The 19,617-nt window shown below is 27.8% G+C and overlaps 2 protein-coding genes and 1 pseudogene across 2 annotated transcripts; 1 reads left to right on the top strand and 2 right to left on the bottom strand.

Annotated features, from left to right (window-relative positions):
• LOC113372717 overlaps positions 1–3,968 on the top strand; it is a 6,682-nt pseudogene extending 2,714 nt beyond the window's left edge.
• Positions 3,969–10,367: 6,399 nt separating this feature from the next.
• On the bottom strand, positions 10,368–11,931 carry LOC113373814 (adenosine 3'-phospho 5'-phosphosulfate transporter 2-like). Its single transcript, XM_026614088.1, has 4 exons — positions 11,227–11,931; positions 10,907–11,133; positions 10,622–10,803; positions 10,368–10,545 (listed from the first exon to the last, which is right to left on the bottom strand). Exons 1-4 carry the CDS (start codon positions 11,735–11,737, stop codon positions 10,368–10,370), a joined length of 1,098 nt encoding a protein of 365 aa, XP_026469873.1. The 5' UTR covers positions 11,738–11,931.
• Positions 11,932–14,398: 2,467 nt separating this feature from the next.
• LOC113372713 (cytochrome P450 4g15-like) lies at positions 14,399–18,784 on the bottom strand. Its single transcript, XM_026613061.1, has 9 exons — positions 18,760–18,784; positions 18,235–18,435; positions 17,967–18,149; positions 17,725–17,794; positions 17,523–17,649; positions 16,418–16,595; positions 16,224–16,333; positions 14,727–14,964; positions 14,399–14,592 (listed from the first exon to the last, which is right to left on the bottom strand). Exons 1-9 carry the CDS (start codon positions 18,782–18,784, stop codon positions 14,399–14,401), a joined length of 1,326 nt encoding a protein of 441 aa, XP_026468846.1.
• Between the last annotated feature and the right edge of the window lie 833 nt (positions 18,785–19,617).

Here is a 19,617-nt window from a genome sequence, read left to right as displayed (position 1 = left end):
TGCATTATACATAAATCTATTTTTATAATTCATTTATATTGTATTGTATTAGCCATTATCTTCTAGTGCACATAACTTAACACTTATCACATACATATCATTTTCTCTTAACTACAAAACATGCTTATCTCCTTGGAAAGTTATCAACTCATATTTTAAACTTAAACATTTATTTTTGCAGATTATTTTCATCCAATAAAATCTAGAATAAAAATGTCGCCAAATACTGACCTCAATGTAGCAGCTGCATTAAGTAACAATAACTTAGAGGTAAAAGAATTGAAAGGGCCATGTTTGCCGAGGAATATTAATATTGATAAACCAAGATATGACCAAAGGTATAATAAATGATAATATTTAATACACTACATAATAATATAGTAATTTTACGATTTTATGTGCCTATTTTATAAATATGTTTGTGTTATTATATATAATGTGTATGATATGAATCAGAGGTTGGAATTCAATAAGAATTTTGAACCTCGTATTAAGTATAGTGTTTAATTTTCAGTGTGTATTGGAATCGGGCACGACATTTTTTTGGCACTACAAATCCTTTAAATATTTTTTGCCACAAATAGCCAGCTTGAACATGCACGAGAAATCGTCACTAAATACAGGTAAGCAATTTTACATTTTATATCATTACCAAACACTTTAATTTCATACCAAAAACCCCCTCTCGACTGAGATATAAAAATAATATATAAATAAATATCATTACATATATATGCTACATATGTTACATATATAATGTATATTAATCACTTCAAGTATTATATTTTAAATTATGAAACAATTAGTTTTTTTTAATTTATATCTACATGTTTCTTCTATTTAATTAACAGATTGTTATTTATTTTTATTTTATATACTTATGAAGGATCTTATTGCATATAATTATAATGCAATGCAAATAATAAAAGGGTCATTTCAAATTTCCTTGCTCCCAGGGGCTCAAATGGTTCCAAATAGATAAAAAATAATTCTCTGAAAGTTTTAGCTCTTAATATTAACGTTTAGATAGAGCGCAATTTAATCAAAGTTTTATATGGAAATAGCATGGAAAAATTTTCAAAAATTTAAAAAGGTTTTTTAGATCTAATTTAGCGAACAAATGAATGAATAAAACTCATTCATTTGTTGCTAAGTTATACCTAAAACATTTTATTTAAACTTTCAAAATTTTTTCCTTGTTCTTTCCATACAAACTTTGATTGAATTGCGCTCTATCTAAACGTTAATATTAAGAGCTAAAACTTTCAGAGAATTGTTTTTTATCAATTTGAAACCAATTGAGCCCCTGGGAGCAAGGAAATTCGAAAATGACCATTTTAAGGACCACCCTAATATATATATATAATAATATATTAAGGGTCATTTTTTTTATGAAATCTTAATTTATTCTTCTTATTACCAATAATAAATAATTTTCTGATGCATTTGCATATTTTTTTAGAAATGGAGAGAAACTACCAAATACATTAACAGTGGAAGATTTATGGCGAGCTAAAACATTATATGATTCTGCTTACCATCCTGATACTGGTGCAAAAATGAACTTAATTGGTCGAATGTCTGCTCAAGTTCCAATGAATATGCTTATTACTGGAGGTAATCAATCATCATCAAATACATAACATTTTATCTTTTATACATCTATGAATAAATTGTATTTTTTACAATTAGGTATGATGACATTCTACAAATCACCTGGTGCTGTTATCTTCTGGCAGTGGCTCAATCAGTCATTTAATGCTCTAGTCAATTATACAAACAGATCAGGTTCTTCCGAAATTAGTAATGGGTAAAAGAATTGAATATAATTTATAGTACAGTCTATATTATGTGCTATATAGCTAATTATCTTAATAATTGTTTCAGACAATTATTAACATCTTATGTACTAGCTACTGGAGGTGCGTTGGGTACTGCTCTTACATTGAATAAATTAGTAAAGGTATGGGTATGAATAAATCTGAGGGTCTTATCTTAGGATAAGATCCTCAGAATTTTTACACCATGGTATTAAATAATTAGAGCAATCTGCAATTAGTCTTCTTACAAGTAAAATAAGTTTGTATATAAATTTAAATTTATTTTTTCAGCGGTTTCCTCCTGTAGTTGGCCGATTCGTTCCTTTTGCAGCTGTTGCAGCTTCCAATTGTATCAACGTGCCTATGATGCGTTTGCAGGAACTACGAAATGGTATTATAATTTTTTTGGTTTTAAGAAGCAAATCTTGTCTTTTAATTATACTGTTGCATATTTATATTGATGTACTGGAGATCAAATATATCTTATAAATAATGTAAGGGGAATCAAAACTTATAGTATTAAGTAATAATAGGGCAAATAACAATTGTTAAATGATATTATTTAAGAGAGTGAATTGTGAGGTTCTTTTAGAGGCTTCTTTAAATATATAAATTTCTTGTTTATTAAAAATTAATATTATTTGTAAAGTATTATATATATTTAGTTTTTGAATTCTTCATAATAATGAAACGTGAATAATTTATCTTTCAGGTATTCAGTTAACAGATGAACATGGTAAAGACCGAGGTGCTTCGAAGGTCGCTGCAAGGGAAGGAATTGCACAAGTCGTATTTTCCAGAGTTTGTATGGCTGCACCAGGAATGGTAAGTGTTATATATTAATTAAAAGTATTTTTATATATTGAATAATATTAAAGTTTTATAATTATAATATTTAAGTTTGTTTGAAAGATAACAATTGAAAATCATGTTGGTGATTAGTTTTTAGTGAAAGTGAAAGCTTCATTTTCGAAATAAACGCTTGAAAATTTGATCTAAACAGCTAATTATCAATTACTGATTATTTACACATATCAGGATTTCTCAGTCATTTATATCTAGTTTCATAATGAGTTTTACTGCATTGAATTGATTATATTTTAATTTATCTTTTTTTAAATTTATATGGTATTTTTAGAAAAATGTAATATATTTTATTATTATTATTATTTTAGTTGTGTGTACCAATTATTATGAATCATCTGGAGTTAAGAGGTACCTTATGCCGGTATCCATGGGCAAATGCTCCAATTCAAATAGGTAAATTTTAAGACTATAGTCTTAATAAAATTATAATTATCTATATAATTATATTTTTTTGCAAATAATATTTGATGTTACAATTATTATTATTGGCCAAGTCTTTAATAATTATTGTCAATATAATATAATTATAAATAATAATTATTATAATAGCAAATTTTGAAATTTGTTTCTATATTCTGCATTAATTAGTTTAAAACTCATATGCAACAAAATTCCGAAATTTATTAATTAGCGTTCCTCAATTAGTTGCTAAATTTAAATCAGTTATATGAAAAATTTTAAATCATGATTAAAATATGTAACACTCTATACACCAAAGAAATGATTTAATGATAAATAATCTTTCTTTATTTTTCAGGATTGGTTGGATTTTTCTTAACATTCGCAACGCCGTTGTGTTGTGCTTTATTTGAACAAAGAGCAAGCATTCCTGTGAACAGACTTGAATGTGAACTTCAGGTAATTTTTGAAGAAAAACAATTGCAATAAAATAAGAATTTTTGGATATCATGTTTGTTCTTCTCATTTTATAATATATTTTGTAGTTTAAAGCTTTACAGTTTAACAAAATACAACTAATTCATTGCAGTCATGCAGTTTATTGTTGGTTAAAAGTACTTTAGTCTGTTTAAAACTCATTTTTTAACATTTTATTAAGAAAATACTTATATATGGAGATTGATCTTTATGTTTCAAGTCTATTTTTTTTTAGGAGGTAATCAATAGCCAAGACGGGTGCCATGTTAAATGCCCTATCAACGTAGTTTATTACAATAAGGGTTTGTAATTGATTGTGCCATATATCACATGTGAGATTGATTACGAATTTATATGAAAACATATATTTCTGTGTTAGATTGAAATATAACCCCTGTACCTAAATGTGACAAAATTCCAATTGAAATGTAATATATAATAGATAATATATATGTTTTAAATTTATTAATGTTATTATATTTTGATTATTCAGTGTAAAATAATGTTGATTCAAATTTGTTTTAGTATATATTTTGTAAATAGATAGAAAATAGATGTCTTCATGCTCAACAAATATTGACTAATACATTACATTTTGTAGAAACAAGAAAAGATTTCCGAGTAGTAATGAAATTTATTTTGCCTGAACTGATTGAATTATTGTTTTCTTCATTAGAAAAGTAATTACTAAAATCAAGTGTGGATCATTTATCATTTATTGAATAATCAAGTGACATTATTAGTATCACATGTAAAATGTTATTAGTGTCATTTGTTTTAGTGTAAAGTGACAAATCAGAGATTGATCAAGTATTGTGAACACGATTAAAAACAGGTAAATTTAAAGTACTGACTTCTTGTATTCATAATTTGTTTAAATAATTACATAAAGAGAATTGTATTCAATCCCATTTGTTTCTCGTATTGTTTGATATGTTTGTTTACCTTCATTGTTTTTTGCATTATATGATATATTTGTTTTGCGATATTAATAATTAGGCCATTCACACAATTTAAAAATAAGTTAATATAATTTAATAATAAAAAATTACAGTGTTTGAATCAAATTCAAAATAGTAATCCAAAATTAATTAATTAAATTTAATTAATTTAATTAAACAATTAATTTATACTTATTTAGCTCATTTGAAGTGCATTATTTTAGATAATATTGCACAAGTTTATCAAATTTTTATGAAATTAACGCTTTTACTTGTTAGTGGCATAATTGATTTGTATCAGTAAACAATAAGTACATTGTTACTGAATTTATCCATTTTTAAGAAACTGTTGATTTTTTTATATTCGACGCTTTGTTTTTAAATGTTTGAAAAATCACGTTTCATCTTTTTCCCATACAATGTTTATTCGTAGGCGAAAGATCAATTCTAATACATTCTAATATGTTAGTAATAGTATGGTAATAGTAATAAAATTAGAATCCATTGAAGGATCATATGAGATTTTTATAGGATTCTAATCAGTGGTGTTGTGCTAATTTTTTTTTACCGGAACGCTAAAATAAAAAAAAGAAATCAAAAGCATTACAAAATCCATTCTGTGCATATATATGTATGTTATAACAATTATAGAAACGTTTAATAAAAATTAGCTAAATTATAAATTATAAAATTCACTTATCATATATTTTCTGCATGTAGCGATTTTTTAACTTCCCGTAGAGTAAGTTATAGTAATCGCAAACAAATCGAAAATGACAATTTTTGCATTTCTCGACGTTTCAAAGGTTTCTGAATATTTTGGCATACCTTAGAGAAAATGGATGTATGTGTGTATGTGTGCGTGTGTGTGTTCGGATACAATTTTCGTCGACGATTTCGAGAACACCGGTCAAACCGATTTAAATAATTTAAAAACCATTCGATTCGTACTGATAAGGAGACGTGCTGATTAGTTTTTGGTTGAGGCAGGTCTAGCCGTTCCGAAGATACGGGGCAAAAAATGCCAAAAACGGTAACACGTTTTTTGGCATTTGTAATACTATTAGTATTACAAATAAAAGTATTAAATATTCATTTTCAACTTTAATTAAAAGATTTGTTTGATAATTTTCGATGGTGGGAAAAGCTGATTTTAAACAAAACTAGACTTTTATAAAACTAGCATTTTTTTGTTATTATATACTAAATGTTTTATAAGTAAAATCTATATTTGTACTAGCAAACCCGACGAACTCCGTTTCGCCACCAGATGGTTTCGTGAGAAAGATGAAGAAATTTTTTGTTTATTTTATATTTGAAAAGGAAAATTTTGATCAGGAAGGAAAACCCGACTTATTTTTATATATATATATATATTATATATATATAGAAGATAATCTATTTGCAATTATTTAAAACAATTGCAATTATTGATTATTTTTAATACTCGAATTTTTAATTACGGTGCGTGAAGTTCCAGCAATTTGCATTAGGGCACCTTGCGGAGCCCGAGACCTTTCCAAAGAATGCAAAATTGTCGAAATCGGTTCGTGCGTTCTGGAGTTATTTCGTCAGGAAGGAAAACCCGACTTATTTTTATATATATAGAAGATAATGTATTTGCAATTATTTAAAACAATTATTGATTATTTTTATTACTCGAATTTTTAATTGCGGTGCGTGAAGTTCCAGCAATATACATTAGGGCACGATGCCATGCACCACTAATTTTCTTAGCTATAAACCTTGCGGAGCCCGAGACCTTTCCAAAGAATGCAAAATTGTCGAAATCGGTTCGTGCGATCTAGAGTTATTTCGTCAGGAAGGAAAACCCGACTTATTTTTATATATATAGAAGATAAATAACAAATATTTAGTTTTATATTTATATTTAATTATTTTGTATTTAATTTCAAATTCAATTTTTTTTATTAAAAATTTTAATTCCAACCCAGATTCCAATCATGATTCCTATGAGAGAACCAACCGTTGTAAGCTTGTCGATGGTGGGTTGCGCTTCCCTATTCGTACTGGTTTCCACGGAACCGCTCAACGCAATTCTGAACTATGCCCTTACAATTGGACAAAGATGTCCAGAGTAAGTCTTTTTGCTTATTTAAAAAATATTATATTTATAATTTTTAAATTATATTATAATATAAATTGGTACTATTTTTAGGTTGTTTGGCATTCGTTACCTCTCTAATTTATTAATTTTTGGAGTTCTTGTTTTAGCAGTATTGAATTGGATAATTGCAAGATCAGCTTACGACAAAGAGTGGGGTCCGGCTCAGCGAAAACTGATTAAATGTTTTGTAAGTTTAATAGTTATTTGAATTCATTACTTGTCCACATAGATATAACATTAGTTGTTATATATATATATATATATATATATATATATATATTGATAATATCAAGTGTGTATTTACTAAACATATTATTACCGTGTTGTGCTAACATTTTTTTTAACGGAACCCTAAAATTAAAAATCCGATCCAAAAACCGGCGGTTCTTATGAAAGAAACAAAAATCATTACAAAACCCATTTTGTGCCTATATATGTATATTTATTTTAATAATAGGAACGTTTAACAAAACTTAGTTATATTATAAATCATAAAATTCACTTATCAAATAGCTTTTTGTATGTAGCGATATTTTTTTGTTTTGTTTGCCGGAACGCGTTTCGGCCCAAAAATGATTTGCCGGAACGATGTTCCGGCGCGTTCCGGCTCAACAACACCACTCTGGTTATTACAAATAATATCATACAAACTTTAGGCTATTCAAGATAATAAGAATATCAATACATTTCGAAAATTTCAATTTCTACTTCGGTTTCTCGAAATTCTGACGAGATTTAAAAGAAATTATATTTATTAATTATATTATTTATTTTTCAAATTCTCAATTGTCTATCATGATATATGTGACTATAATCGAGTTTATCATAAATTTATTATTGATTATTTTTCTTTATTCATTCAAGCAAAATATAAGCTGCAAAAAACTGCGTTTTTCAGATTGCTCTGCTGATTTATTGCTTAGAAGTTTCAGCATATGTTCTCACAGCGTTTTATGTAGTGCTCAGCTACTTGATGTACTTACGATCTGATAGGCTTCTTGGATTAGGTGAGATATAATTTCTTTAATATTATCATATGCAAAACTTAGTCAGTTATGGAGTGAAATAAAAAAAATTGATAGATTTTGCCTCTATCTAGGTTTTGCACTAGATACTCTGGTAAACCCTACAGAACCATATAATAATATGAGCGATGAGATACAAAAAGCATTGGATTCCGGCGGCCGAAGACGTTACAGTATTCGCGAGGAGGAACCAAAACCGATCGAAGTTGATGTAATGTGGTGTGAGTATGAAAATTATCAAATATTTTTCAAATTTTAAATTGCTAAGGTTTTGAGCCTTCATTGAGATGTAGAAAACCCACATTTTACTAAAGAATCTATCTAAATTAAATCTAATCTACTAAATTGAAAACGTATTTGGACTTCTATTGGACATGGATTGAGGTGGTTTTGATTAGCAGGATTTGTGGTAATGGTATCCTTGTATAATAATATGTGATTTGAATACTCATTATACAATTTAATACTTTTGTGCTTGAAAGTTTTATCATACTACGCTGAAACATATAAAATAATAATAAATACATTTTGTCCGATTACTTTTACGATTTTCCATATCCATATACACTCGAGTGTAAATTGTGTGATTTATTTGAAGGGTAATTTGCCTTTACTAATATGCTGCAATTTTTTATAATTTCTCACTGTAATTTTACTTGTTATTTATTATTTCTTTTATTATATATTACTACAAGTTCAACAAACAAGAACTTTCTTGTGTTTGGGGTTTGCTTGGTGCTGGGTTGCTGCAAGCACATTGCTGATTTTGATTCACATACTGGTATGTTAACAGATTAAATATATATATATATATATATATATATATATATATAATTTTAAAAATACAATGTATTACTAAATATGAGATTTCTTGTGAATTTTATTTGTATCATTTGCACTTATTGCAGTGTATAGTCATTTGTACACTATAAATATTTATCTATCTAAAACTAATATGTATTACTTAATTTATCAGAAAATTATTACTTGGTTTGTCTTAATATTTGTTTTCTAAATTCAATATCTTCGAACAACAGAGGCAAAATGTTATCAATATCCGCATTTGAAGGCTATAAGACTCACATGTATAAACTTTTTCAACATAAAAATTAGCAAACGGTTTAGGTATATAATATATATATATATATATATATATATATATGTATATATATATAAATATATATATATGTATATATATGTATATATATATATAAATATATATGTATATATATATATATAAATATATATATGTATATATATATACATATATATACATAAATACATCTCAATTATACTCGATAATCATCATAATTATAGAATAATTTTTATATATATTTCCATTTATTTGTATTTGTGATATGAATGTACATTGATGCAGTTGATTTATTGGCATATATATTAGCAATATTTTATTAAATTAAATGTTTCTTAAAATGTTTTGCTACTTAAAATTATATGGTTTCAAGCATTTAAAGAGTAATTGCAATTGAATTTTAAAATTACTCTTAAGAATAGCTCTCAATAGAAGAATAAGAAATGTATTTATAGCAAAAAAAACTTCAGAATTAAGTATTTTAATAATTTATTGATATATGTATAGGAAATATCAATGAATCAAGAAAATATCAATGAATCAAGAAAATATCAATAAATATTCTATCTCATTTCAGGGCCTGCTAATGACATCGGTTTTAACATTGGACTGACTTATATGTTATTCTGAATTTTTCTACTTGTATTTTACATTTTAAAGAAATATATTAAATATATACTTAAATTACTTATATAATTTATTCTTGCCTATACTAGGTATAATCACAATCGAGTCCATTTTTGCTTCAATCAAAAATCATTTTTGCTCATTAGTGTATGAAAATAATGTTTAATTGCGTAATTAAATTAATGCATTAATTGTACTAATATTTCTTTTATATATTATTTCAAAATACATAAAAATAATTACTACAAAACTTTTAAATCGCGCGCCAGAATTTTAACTTTCTTGTTAACGGTTTTTAGCGATTTGGCCGTTAAGTCAAACTTATCAGAGGTTAACACCAGTTTTAGGACCTCAAATTAAATAAGATCTCAGTTTAGGAAAGAAAAGTGATAGTGAAAAATAGTGTTTCTCATAAAATTTCAAATCATGGGATTTTTTAATACTTGTGCAGTTGAGAGAAAATGGCAGTTATGTAAGTTTTGTATACTTAATATTAATTGTTAGTGTTTGATTTTGGTTAAGACATTTGCACATTGTTTCAAATTTTTATTTGATCACATTATATGTGAATATGTTACTTTACATCCAAATCTTTTCTTTTATTCTCAAGGTTTCAAAGACTTTATTAGTATCACAAGGCTCTATTGAATATTAACAGAATTTATTTTCACTCAATTTATTAACAAATTGCTTAATTTTTAAGCAATAGTTTGAGAAAACTTAGGGTACAACATTTATTACTATTATACCAGATTTCTCGATCTATATGCGTAAAGAAACATTAGTATTTTTGTATTTAATATTTAAGTATTATCAATATAATAATTGTACAACTATTATAATGATCAAGGGCAAAAGTGAAAAGTCGTTAAAAAGAAAATCTTGATTAATTAAAAATAAAATTTTGTTTATAACTTGTATTTTTTATACAAGAAAAAAAGTCTTCATTATAAACTTGTTTATTTATCTATGGCAATTTATCACTTTTAATTATATATTGATTAACAGCCTTCTGTTAGATGAATGTGTTCGTATTTTAATTCTATCATTAATACTATAATATAACCTATTAAAACTTTGCTTAATTTGATTAAATGCATCTGGATTCCTTTTGCTATACATGTTTAGATAAATTCCTGCGAGGACTATACCACCAGACCATAAATATCTGAAGCAAAAAATGGTTTAACATTTTAATATTCAAAGTATAATGTAGTTGGTGTTAAATAAAATTAAATACTTACTGCATAGTAAAAGGTTTGTTGAAAAATACAAATGAAAGAGCTATAGTGACTCCTTTTCTTGCTGTTGTTACCGAAGCAGCTGTGGGTGCACCACATGTTCGTACTAATGTTAGAACAATTTGTATACCTAAGTAGCCAGTTAAACTGAATAACAATCCATAGCCATATGTTTCATATGGATGCTGAAATAAATCAAGTAAATTTCTTTTCACTTACAATTAAAATATCTTATTTCTTAAACTACCTCCTTCTGTTTACAAAATCATTTGAGATTTTAATACTTACCATGGAGCAAAACTGTATTCCATTAAATAAGTTGTTCGACAACAATAGTATTACAAGCAAATATACAAATCCAATGGAATACGAGTATAATACTACTTCTGCATTTGTAGCTGAAAAGTCTTTCATTGCTTTTTCTTGAACATTTCCTATGACAGCATCACATAACAATGCTAATGAAATCATGATTATGCCCGTTGTGTTAAAATTTGGAGACATTCTAGAATCAGCTGTGATCAATAATTAAAAATTAGTGTAATGGAAGTATTAAAATGTAGCTACATGCTGCATTTGTTTTTGATGGTTAGCTATGTTAATAATACCTAAAGTGAATTCAGTTAATCCCACACACATCAATATAGCCGCTACAAAATCCAAAGCTTTGTATCGTTTGCCTTGAATTAAAATACTGCCTATTAATACTGGCACAAGCTTGCATGATTTAAATATGACTTGGGTGGGATAATTTAAATAACCAAGAGAAGCATTTGAAAATCCCATTGTGCCAAGTGTTAAACCAGCCAACAATAAATAAACCTTCATAGGAATCTTTCTTTTAAAATTATTAGTCAGATTAATTTCAATTAATCCAAATATGCTATAGTAAAAAAATTGTATTAAAGTCAGAAACCATCCATAAGGTTCGAATCCTTTTAGAGTAAAAATTAATTCTTGTAAATAGCCATAAAGCAGATAAAAAAAGAAAACTCCAACACAGCACACAAGAAATCGGTTAGTTGGGGAGTAATTGGTTAAATCTAGTCCAAAAAATTTAATACTTTGTTCATTCGATTTGGTCTTGGAATTATCGTCAATATTTATCTTAGATTCCATATTTTCTATACGGATTTTTGTCGCTTGTTCCTAAGTAAATTATACTTGTTTTGTACTACATGGTAGTTCTTATCACACAATCTTCTTCTTTGGCAATAGAATTATTATATTAATTTTTATATTTTATATATAAATGGTATGTCACTTTGTTAAAATTAAAAATACATACTAAATATTATTTAAACTATACATGATTAATGAATAAAACTATGTATAAAGGTTAGGTGTTTTCGTTTTGTAGCGTGGACGTTATCTGTCAAACTGACAGCTTCTATTTTTGACATTTGTCAAAAATATTGACATAATATGACGGTTACATTTTAAAACTGGTGGAGCACATGGCAACAACAGTACCATTCCAGCAAATTGCTGGAACTTCCCGTAACAATTTTTTTTTTAAAAAGATTAACATTTTTGAAAAAAATTTAGTTTGAAAAAATTAGATTTTTGAGAAACCATAAATTTTTGAAAAAAAAAAATTTTTTTGAAAAAAGACTTTTCGAAAAAATGTTTTCTTTATTTTGAAATATTTTGGAAGTTATCAACTTTTTTCAAAGCAATCTAACGGACTAACATTGGTACGGAACCCATAGGAATGCAAACAAAATTTATACTTATTGTTAATAAAATCTCTATAAAATATCTGATAATTTTATGTGCATATGTCTAATAATCATTTTTGACCGCCAAATGGCTTTTTTTACTTTTTTCACTAGATCTTCGAAACCTCTAGACCTGCCTTCATGAAAATTTAATCAGTTGTTCATCTTGCCAAATCAAGTAAAATGTTTTTTGAATTATTAAAATCAGACACTCCGTTCTCTTAAAATCCGAGTTACCGTTTGTGACACTTTTTGCCCCGTATCTTCGTAACGCCTAGACCTGCCTATGCCAAAAACAAATCAGCACGTCTCCTTATAAACAGCAATCGAATGTTTTTTGAATTATTGAAATCGCTTGAACCGTGTTCTCTAAATCGTCGACAAAAATTTGTATCTGTAGCTTTTATTTTGTAAAATTCCTTTGAAATTAAAATAATACATTGGACTATTGGACCCTTGAGGGACAAGAAGGACCAGATTACAATTTCTTGAAAAACAGCGAAAAAACACATATTTAATTAGTACATTTTAATCTAATAAAAATCAATGCAATTCCAGCTTTTTCCTCGTTGAATTTGAATTTGATTAATTGATTTTGGGAAGTTTTTGCAACTTGCCTTAAAGGGAAAATGCCACTTACTACTAGCTATTTATTAGATTATTTATTATACATATACTTATTTGAATAAGTTAAAAAATATTTTTGGTCTAATAAATAACTAGGCATTTTTCTTCAAGCAAGTTGCAACAACTTTCCGATATGTGTATGAATAATCGAATTTAAATTTATGACGAGAAAATTTTCTATTTTGAAACGGCCTATTATTCCAAATTTTAATTTTCATAATTAAATTTAAATTTTATAATTAAACCACTTTCAGTAAGACAATATTATTATAAGACTTTTGTTCAGATCATGAACGTTATCAATCTGAAAAGTTCCATAAATTCGTCAAATAATAAATAATTAAACGTATGGATATCACATACACTTATAAAAAATTATACCATTTTTATTAATGTATAACGATTAATTGATTGACGTCGACGAAAATTTGTATCCGCACACACACACTCACACCCACATACACACACACGTTCATTTTTTCTAAGGTATGCCAAAATTCATACATACCATGCACCCCTGTCTGACTGAGATATGGAGATGTATATATTGCAAAATAAATAAAAAAAAAAAAAAAAAATCGTCAAATAATAAACAAATAAAAATTCTTAATCAGCGCATAAACGTATGGATATCACATAAACTTATAAAAATTTATATCACTTTTATTATAATTGATTATTAGAACTGAAAGTAAAAATTTATTCGAAATAATTAAAAAAGGAAATTTATTGTCAGCGTGTATTATATTTATATATAATATACATCATCAACAATACATGCAAAATATTAATTTATATTCATATATAAACATATGTATACATTTATATAAAATAAATATTATAATATTTTAATTATTTATAAAATTCAACATTCTTCTATACATAGACATTATTTAACAGTTTTAATATTATCTAAATAAATTTAACAGCAGGAGTCAGTCAACATTCAACAAACTTTTGTGGTTCTTGGTTCAATTTCAATCCTAAATCCATCAGTCCTCTTTAGAATAATATCACCTTGCAATACGAAATCTTTTTCTGTCAGATTTGACTTAATGCGGTAATTACGCAAAATTGTGGAGATCAAGACCTTCAATTTCAACATTGCGTATTTACGACCTGTGAAGGAAATACAAATAAATAAACTAACTAAATAAAAAAGAAAGCAATATAACTTCTATAGAAGAAATTGGAGATTTGTATAAAATAATGCTAGAATCCGCAGTTAATAGAACAACCATTCAAAAAGACTTGGGATGTGTTTCTAGTCCTGTCTATCATCTAATGTATTATTGGCACATCAGATTTAGAACAAGTATCAATCCTTACATTCAATAATTTATTATATGGGAAAATATCAAAAACCAAATCCAAAATTAATATTTTTTAAAGGTTTTCGTGATTAAAAAATAGTTTTACTGGAGAATGTATGTTACTCACCAACACAACTTCTTGGTCCAGCACTGAATGGAATATAACTGTAGTAATGTCTGGATGAACTATTTTCGGGCAAGAAATTATCAGGATTGAATACATCAGGATTTGGGAATATATCGGGATTACGGTGCATCTTGAGTGTGGGAATAACTACAGTGCAATTTGCTGGTACAACTAGATTCTTAGATTCTGAAATGAAATTAAGCAACATGGTAATGTCTGCAGAAGTTACTTTGATTTATGCAAAATTCAGTAGAAATAGATTCAGGGGAAATTAGTTCTTAGTTTTCACAAATGAGTTTGGAAGTTTGTCTTTTACTTACTAAGTGGAACATCTTGTTTAAGTGTCCTGGCGATGATTGGTACTGGTGGGTACATCCTAAGAGATTCAAAAATAACCCTTTCCAAATACTTCAATTGCAAGGTGTCAGCGAAAGTGCAATCTCTATCGGAGTCTCCAAATATATCATAGATTTCTTGGTATACTTTGTCTTGGATGTCTTTATGGATTCCTAACAAGCACATGACGAAACTTGATCCGGCGGCAGTGGTATCGTGGCCCTAGAACCGAGAGAGAAAATTGATCCAATTTTTTTTATTTGGGTTAGCCTGTAGGTAAGCGGTTGAGAGCTGTGGGACCTGAATAAAAGGTGCAGGGTTCGATACCCATTTCGAGCAGCCTGTTGTCAGGCAGCACTGACAACGATTTTCACTTGGAAATATAGATAGCAATATATTTCTAAGTAAAAATAGCCCTTGCCCGGCATTGCTGCACCAATAAAAAGTCAGCCCTATTAGATTAAATCTAATAACAAAAAATCATCAAATATGGATGGATTAACCATTGGGTTACCATCTAAAAAATACGAAGAAAGGAGAAGTTTCAGCCCAACAGCTCATAGGACGTAAGGTTCTGATTGCTGTTAAAAAAAAAGAAAAAAAAACTCTTTTATATGCCAAAATTATTAAAAGTTGAAATTTTCAAAATTATTCAACTGGTCAGATTTGAAATATGTGTTATATTTGATCTTAAATAAAAGTGGAACTTAGCAAAATATTACAAAATTTTCAAAAGTTGATATTGATTTGATATTGACATCAAAAACTTTAGGCGTATTTATCTTAGTAATTCGAAAAGTTATAGATATTAAATTGATTATAAACTATTATTGCAGATCGGTTACTATTTATTCGATTGATCAAAATAATTTTTCGAATAACTATCATAAATGTTTATAATCATTTTTCTTTCAGAAATGGATCGAATCCGATATACTTCTTATTCCACAAAATTATTTATCCAAAACAAGAAATATATTAACATAAACACTTGTAATAATTAACAGCCAGAGGTCACCGAAAAACTGAAGAATCATTTGCACCTTGTAATTCTTAATTAATGAATTTTATTAAAATGCATATGCGACATTTGATCTTATTTGTTCGCCGAATAGCATTGTTAATGTATGATAATGAATTATTATACTTTTTGTGAAGGAGTTTACCATGAATAAAATTAACATACAATATTTTTTAAAACGATGATTAAGTGTTCGAATTGCTCTGAAAAGTTTTGATAATTAACTTGCACTTTTTTAACCCTTGCTCGATTAAATTTAAATCTGTTGCTTTTTCAAAGAATATATTTGAATACATTTTTTATGCCGCATGTAATCAGATTTATGATCTTGCGATATTTTCATTAAGGGCAATTTTTCTAGTTTAAAGGATCGGAGACTTCATCAACTACGATTATTAAAAATCATCAGAATATTTTGTCACGATTTTTATGAAACATAACTTATAAAGATATATTTTACCTCAAACATAATGGTATCAACTTGTTCTTTGATTTCCTTGTCAGTAATGGGAGCGCCATTTTGAGCAGATTCAATCATAAGGTCCAAGAAAGCCAAACGACGTTTTTCACCTATAAGGAACATATATTAGGATTCTCTGCATCAAAATATTAAATGAATGCCAAAAGGACAGAATTTATTTTTTATCAACTTACCAACATCGTTTTCGTCAATGTCATCCAAATCGTCACGTAATCCAGTTTTTGGTTGGTTTGTGTTCAATTCTCTTGCATTTTCCCTTTCAGTTTCAGCAGTGATCTTTTTGAAATAGTCTGGAGAATATTTTCCATCAATGCTGTTTTGAATGAATTCTTCTTTTTTCAATTTCAATACCTGAAACCATCATCATCAATTTTTATTAGAGGCGTGGAATGATTCATTCTCTTTCAGAACAAGTAATGATATATTATTTTTCCGAAGAAGTATGTTTTCTCGACGTTTCAAGCCATTCTGAATCGAATGAGACTAATTTAGAAAATGTGAACAGATTTTTTTGCGCCGAATCGACGTTTGCTCGAAAACGCCTGAACCGATTTCAGAAAATTAAAAGCCATTTGATGTATCTCAATGATAATTATTGTCTCTGTGCGACGATCGGTCCAGCCGTTTCTTTGTAATTTAGAAAAAATTCTTAAACTTTTCGTCCACATTTAAGCATATTACCGAATAGATTTTAAAAATTCAAAAACTGTTCGAAAGATATTAGTTGGGTACGATACTGATTAGTTTTAGGGGAAAATCTACCGAGCTTGTAATTAACTGTTGAAAAAAAAAATCAGGCCGATTTTTATGGAACATTTTTTGGCGCTATATATCATGGTCTTATAGAGCTTACTGAAATATTACGGCCTTACGACAAGTAGTTTAATTTTAAAAAATCATTAAAGTTTAAGAAAATGAGGAGTTTTTTTGAGGTTTGAAATTAAAATTAGACGATTTACTTGGTATAACATAGAGTACTTGATCTTAATGAACATACTAAACCATTAAAGTCCTACGAAAACTGGTTCAATTATAAAAATCATTGATTTTTGAAAATTTGCTTTTAGAAAATACTCCGAGTTAACGTGTTCGTTCGTTTTTAATTATATATAATAAATTCACTCAGAATACTTCTAATCTCTCATAAATTAATTTATTTTTTATGATTAAGTCGATTATTTAGACATATCGGGAAGGGCACGTAACTTGCCTCAAGGCAAAATACCGATACTGATAAAATAATGTTGTTTATTAAATTCCAAATTTTCTATGACTTACTTTTGAAGTTAAACCGTGAATAATGCCTAGTAGTTGTTCTTGTTTCTTTGCGAAGTTAGTCCAGTTGAAAATTGTATCAAATCGTAACCATAATTTGTAATGTCTCAAGTGCAAAATTTCACACATCCTATGATATAAAGAAAATACAATTAATACTGAAAACATTTTATATAATTTTAGTTTGTTAGAATAAAATTCTTACTTCATGACAGCCATAGCATAGTCAAAGCCAGATTGGTCATGTGTTTTTCTGCTGATTCCCATAGCAGTTTCTGAAAAATTGAAAAAAACAATTCCATACTATTAATAATAAAAGGTTTAACACTTTTAATAATAAAAGAAAAATCAATGGAGATTGACGATTGTAATCTTAGTTTGTTTTAAGATTTCAGGTGTGTATTAGCGATATAAATCTAGGATGTTATTTTTTTTTAGAAAACTAACCCAATAAAATATCGACTGTGGTCTGACTTAAATGATCATGAACATCGAATTCTTTGCCAACTTCTTTCTGCAATCTTTGAACAACAGCCCGACTGTTATTATTGAATACTCGAATGAAACTCTTCAATACATTTTGGTGGAAGGCAGGGGCGATCAGTTTTCTGTGGGCTCTCCACTTTTCTCCTAAGAGCGAAACAATAAATATGGACATTAATATTGTTTTGTTATGTGACCATGTTATATGATCATTCAGTTTCTTTTTCATTACCTGTGCTGATGAGTAGACCGTTTCCAAGCCAAGGTTTGAAGAATCTGTATTCATCTGATTTATCAATATGAACGTGGCTACCTAAGACAATTTCAACATCATCAGGATGCCACAAGAAAACAATCAATTTGTTGCCGAACCATGCTCTGCCAACAGAGTCTTTTATATCCATAGACATTTTGAGGGCAGTCTGCAACACTTCTGTAATAGAAAGATGAAACATGTTAATAAACAATCTTGTTAACACGATTTTGAATGCGATATCTTTTCTTACAAAGGTAGAAACATATCATGAGCAAAAGATGACAATTTGATAATATTTCTAGAAAACAATGATTTCACATTAAATTCTTGAAAACTTTATAAGAAATGGTTGGTAATTAACCAGTATTTGGTAATCACATGGCTTTGCATTGTCAATCAACGATAAAATGATGAAAAAAAATCTCTAAAGTTGTTACTATATTTTGATCATTAATGTTCTATTTAAGATAGATAAAAGCCTTATAATAAATTTCCACTCACCATGAGGAGATTTTCCCAAAGCCATCAAGGCGTTTCCTAAGAATGGTACAGTTGGTGGTCCTGGAATTTTATCTCCTAGTTTGCGCAGCCTACTTTGCATTTGGTAGTAATGGATAGCATATAGAACTGCCGAAACCACTAATAGTGCTGCCAAAATTGGCGTTGAACTTAAACCCATACCCCATCCCCAAGTCGTACTTTCAATTATCATAGACATTTTGAACTATTATTTTTACACTTGAGACAAATCCTCCGCACAAATTGCGGATAGTGATGTACCTAATATTGTTTAATGATCACGTTTGATTTTTTTTGGTTTACAATACTGATCGTCATTGATGGATGATCGATCAATGATTGACTATCGCTTCTATTAGCACGGGTATTTATCGAGCAATTGTGATTAAAGGTGGATTATAAATTCATTACGTTGTTCGAATAAAATATTTATATATGCGTGAACAGGAGCGTAATTTGACGATAATTGATGACACCAAAAATTATTCCATTATACATTTTGTCCTTTGTTCAAGTACATTTGTTATGATTTGTTTGTATTAATTAATTCAAGTTTAATTTCAATTGCTAAGTATTGTCTGATTGCACTACATACTAGAATAATAGAAGAAACAGAATTTATTCACTAGTATGAAATTAGATTTTTGACTCATCACTAATTCAATAATGACTAATTCAATTTTTTCGTTAAAAGAAATAGATTATATATTTTGTATTGTGGTAAATACAACGCTTTGACTCTGCATTACTAAGTCAATTTTGATCATTAAAATTTAAAATCATTAAGATCATGATAATGTTACTTGTTCAAAATGCAACTTGAGGAACATATTGCATGCG

The sequence above is a fragment of the Ctenocephalides felis genome, unplaced genomic scaffold, assembly GCF_003426905.1.
Source record: "Ctenocephalides felis isolate EL2017-DRISC unplaced genomic scaffold, ASM342690v1 CF-g0.4_SCAFFOLD_01604, whole genome shotgun sequence".
Taxonomy (NCBI): Eukaryota; Metazoa; Arthropoda; class Insecta; order Siphonaptera; family Pulicidae; genus Ctenocephalides; species Ctenocephalides felis.
Note: the sequence above shows the minus strand (reverse complement) of the source record. Positions and strands in the feature narration are given on the sequence as shown.

What these genes read in the sequence shown, in the direction of transcription:
- LOC113373814 (XM_026614088.1), bottom strand. Translation starts at nt 11,737, where the DNA reads ATGGAATCTAAGATAAATATTGACGATAATTCCAAGACCAAATCGAAT. An exon ending in GAATACAGTTTTGCTCCATG is followed by an intron (nt 10,804 to 10,906) that starts GTAAGTATTAAA and finishes GATTTATTTCAG; the next exon opens with CATCCATATGAAACATATGG. An exon ending in AACAAACCTTTTACTATGCA is followed by an intron (nt 10,546 to 10,621) that starts GTAAGTATTTAA and finishes TTTTTGCTTCAG; the next exon opens with ATATTTATGGTCTGGTGGTA.
- LOC113372713 (XM_026613061.1), bottom strand. Translation starts at nt 18,784, where the DNA reads ATGGCTTTGGGAAAATCTCCTCATG. An exon ending in TTGATACCATTATGTTTGAG is followed by an intron (nt 14,965 to 16,223) that starts GTAAAATATATC and finishes TCTCGGTTCTAG; the next exon opens with GGCCACGATACCACTGCCGC. An exon ending in TAAACAAGATGTTCCACTTA is followed by an intron (nt 14,593 to 14,726) that starts GTAAGTAAAAGA and finishes ATTTCATTTCAG; the next exon opens with AATCTAAGAATCTAGTTGTA.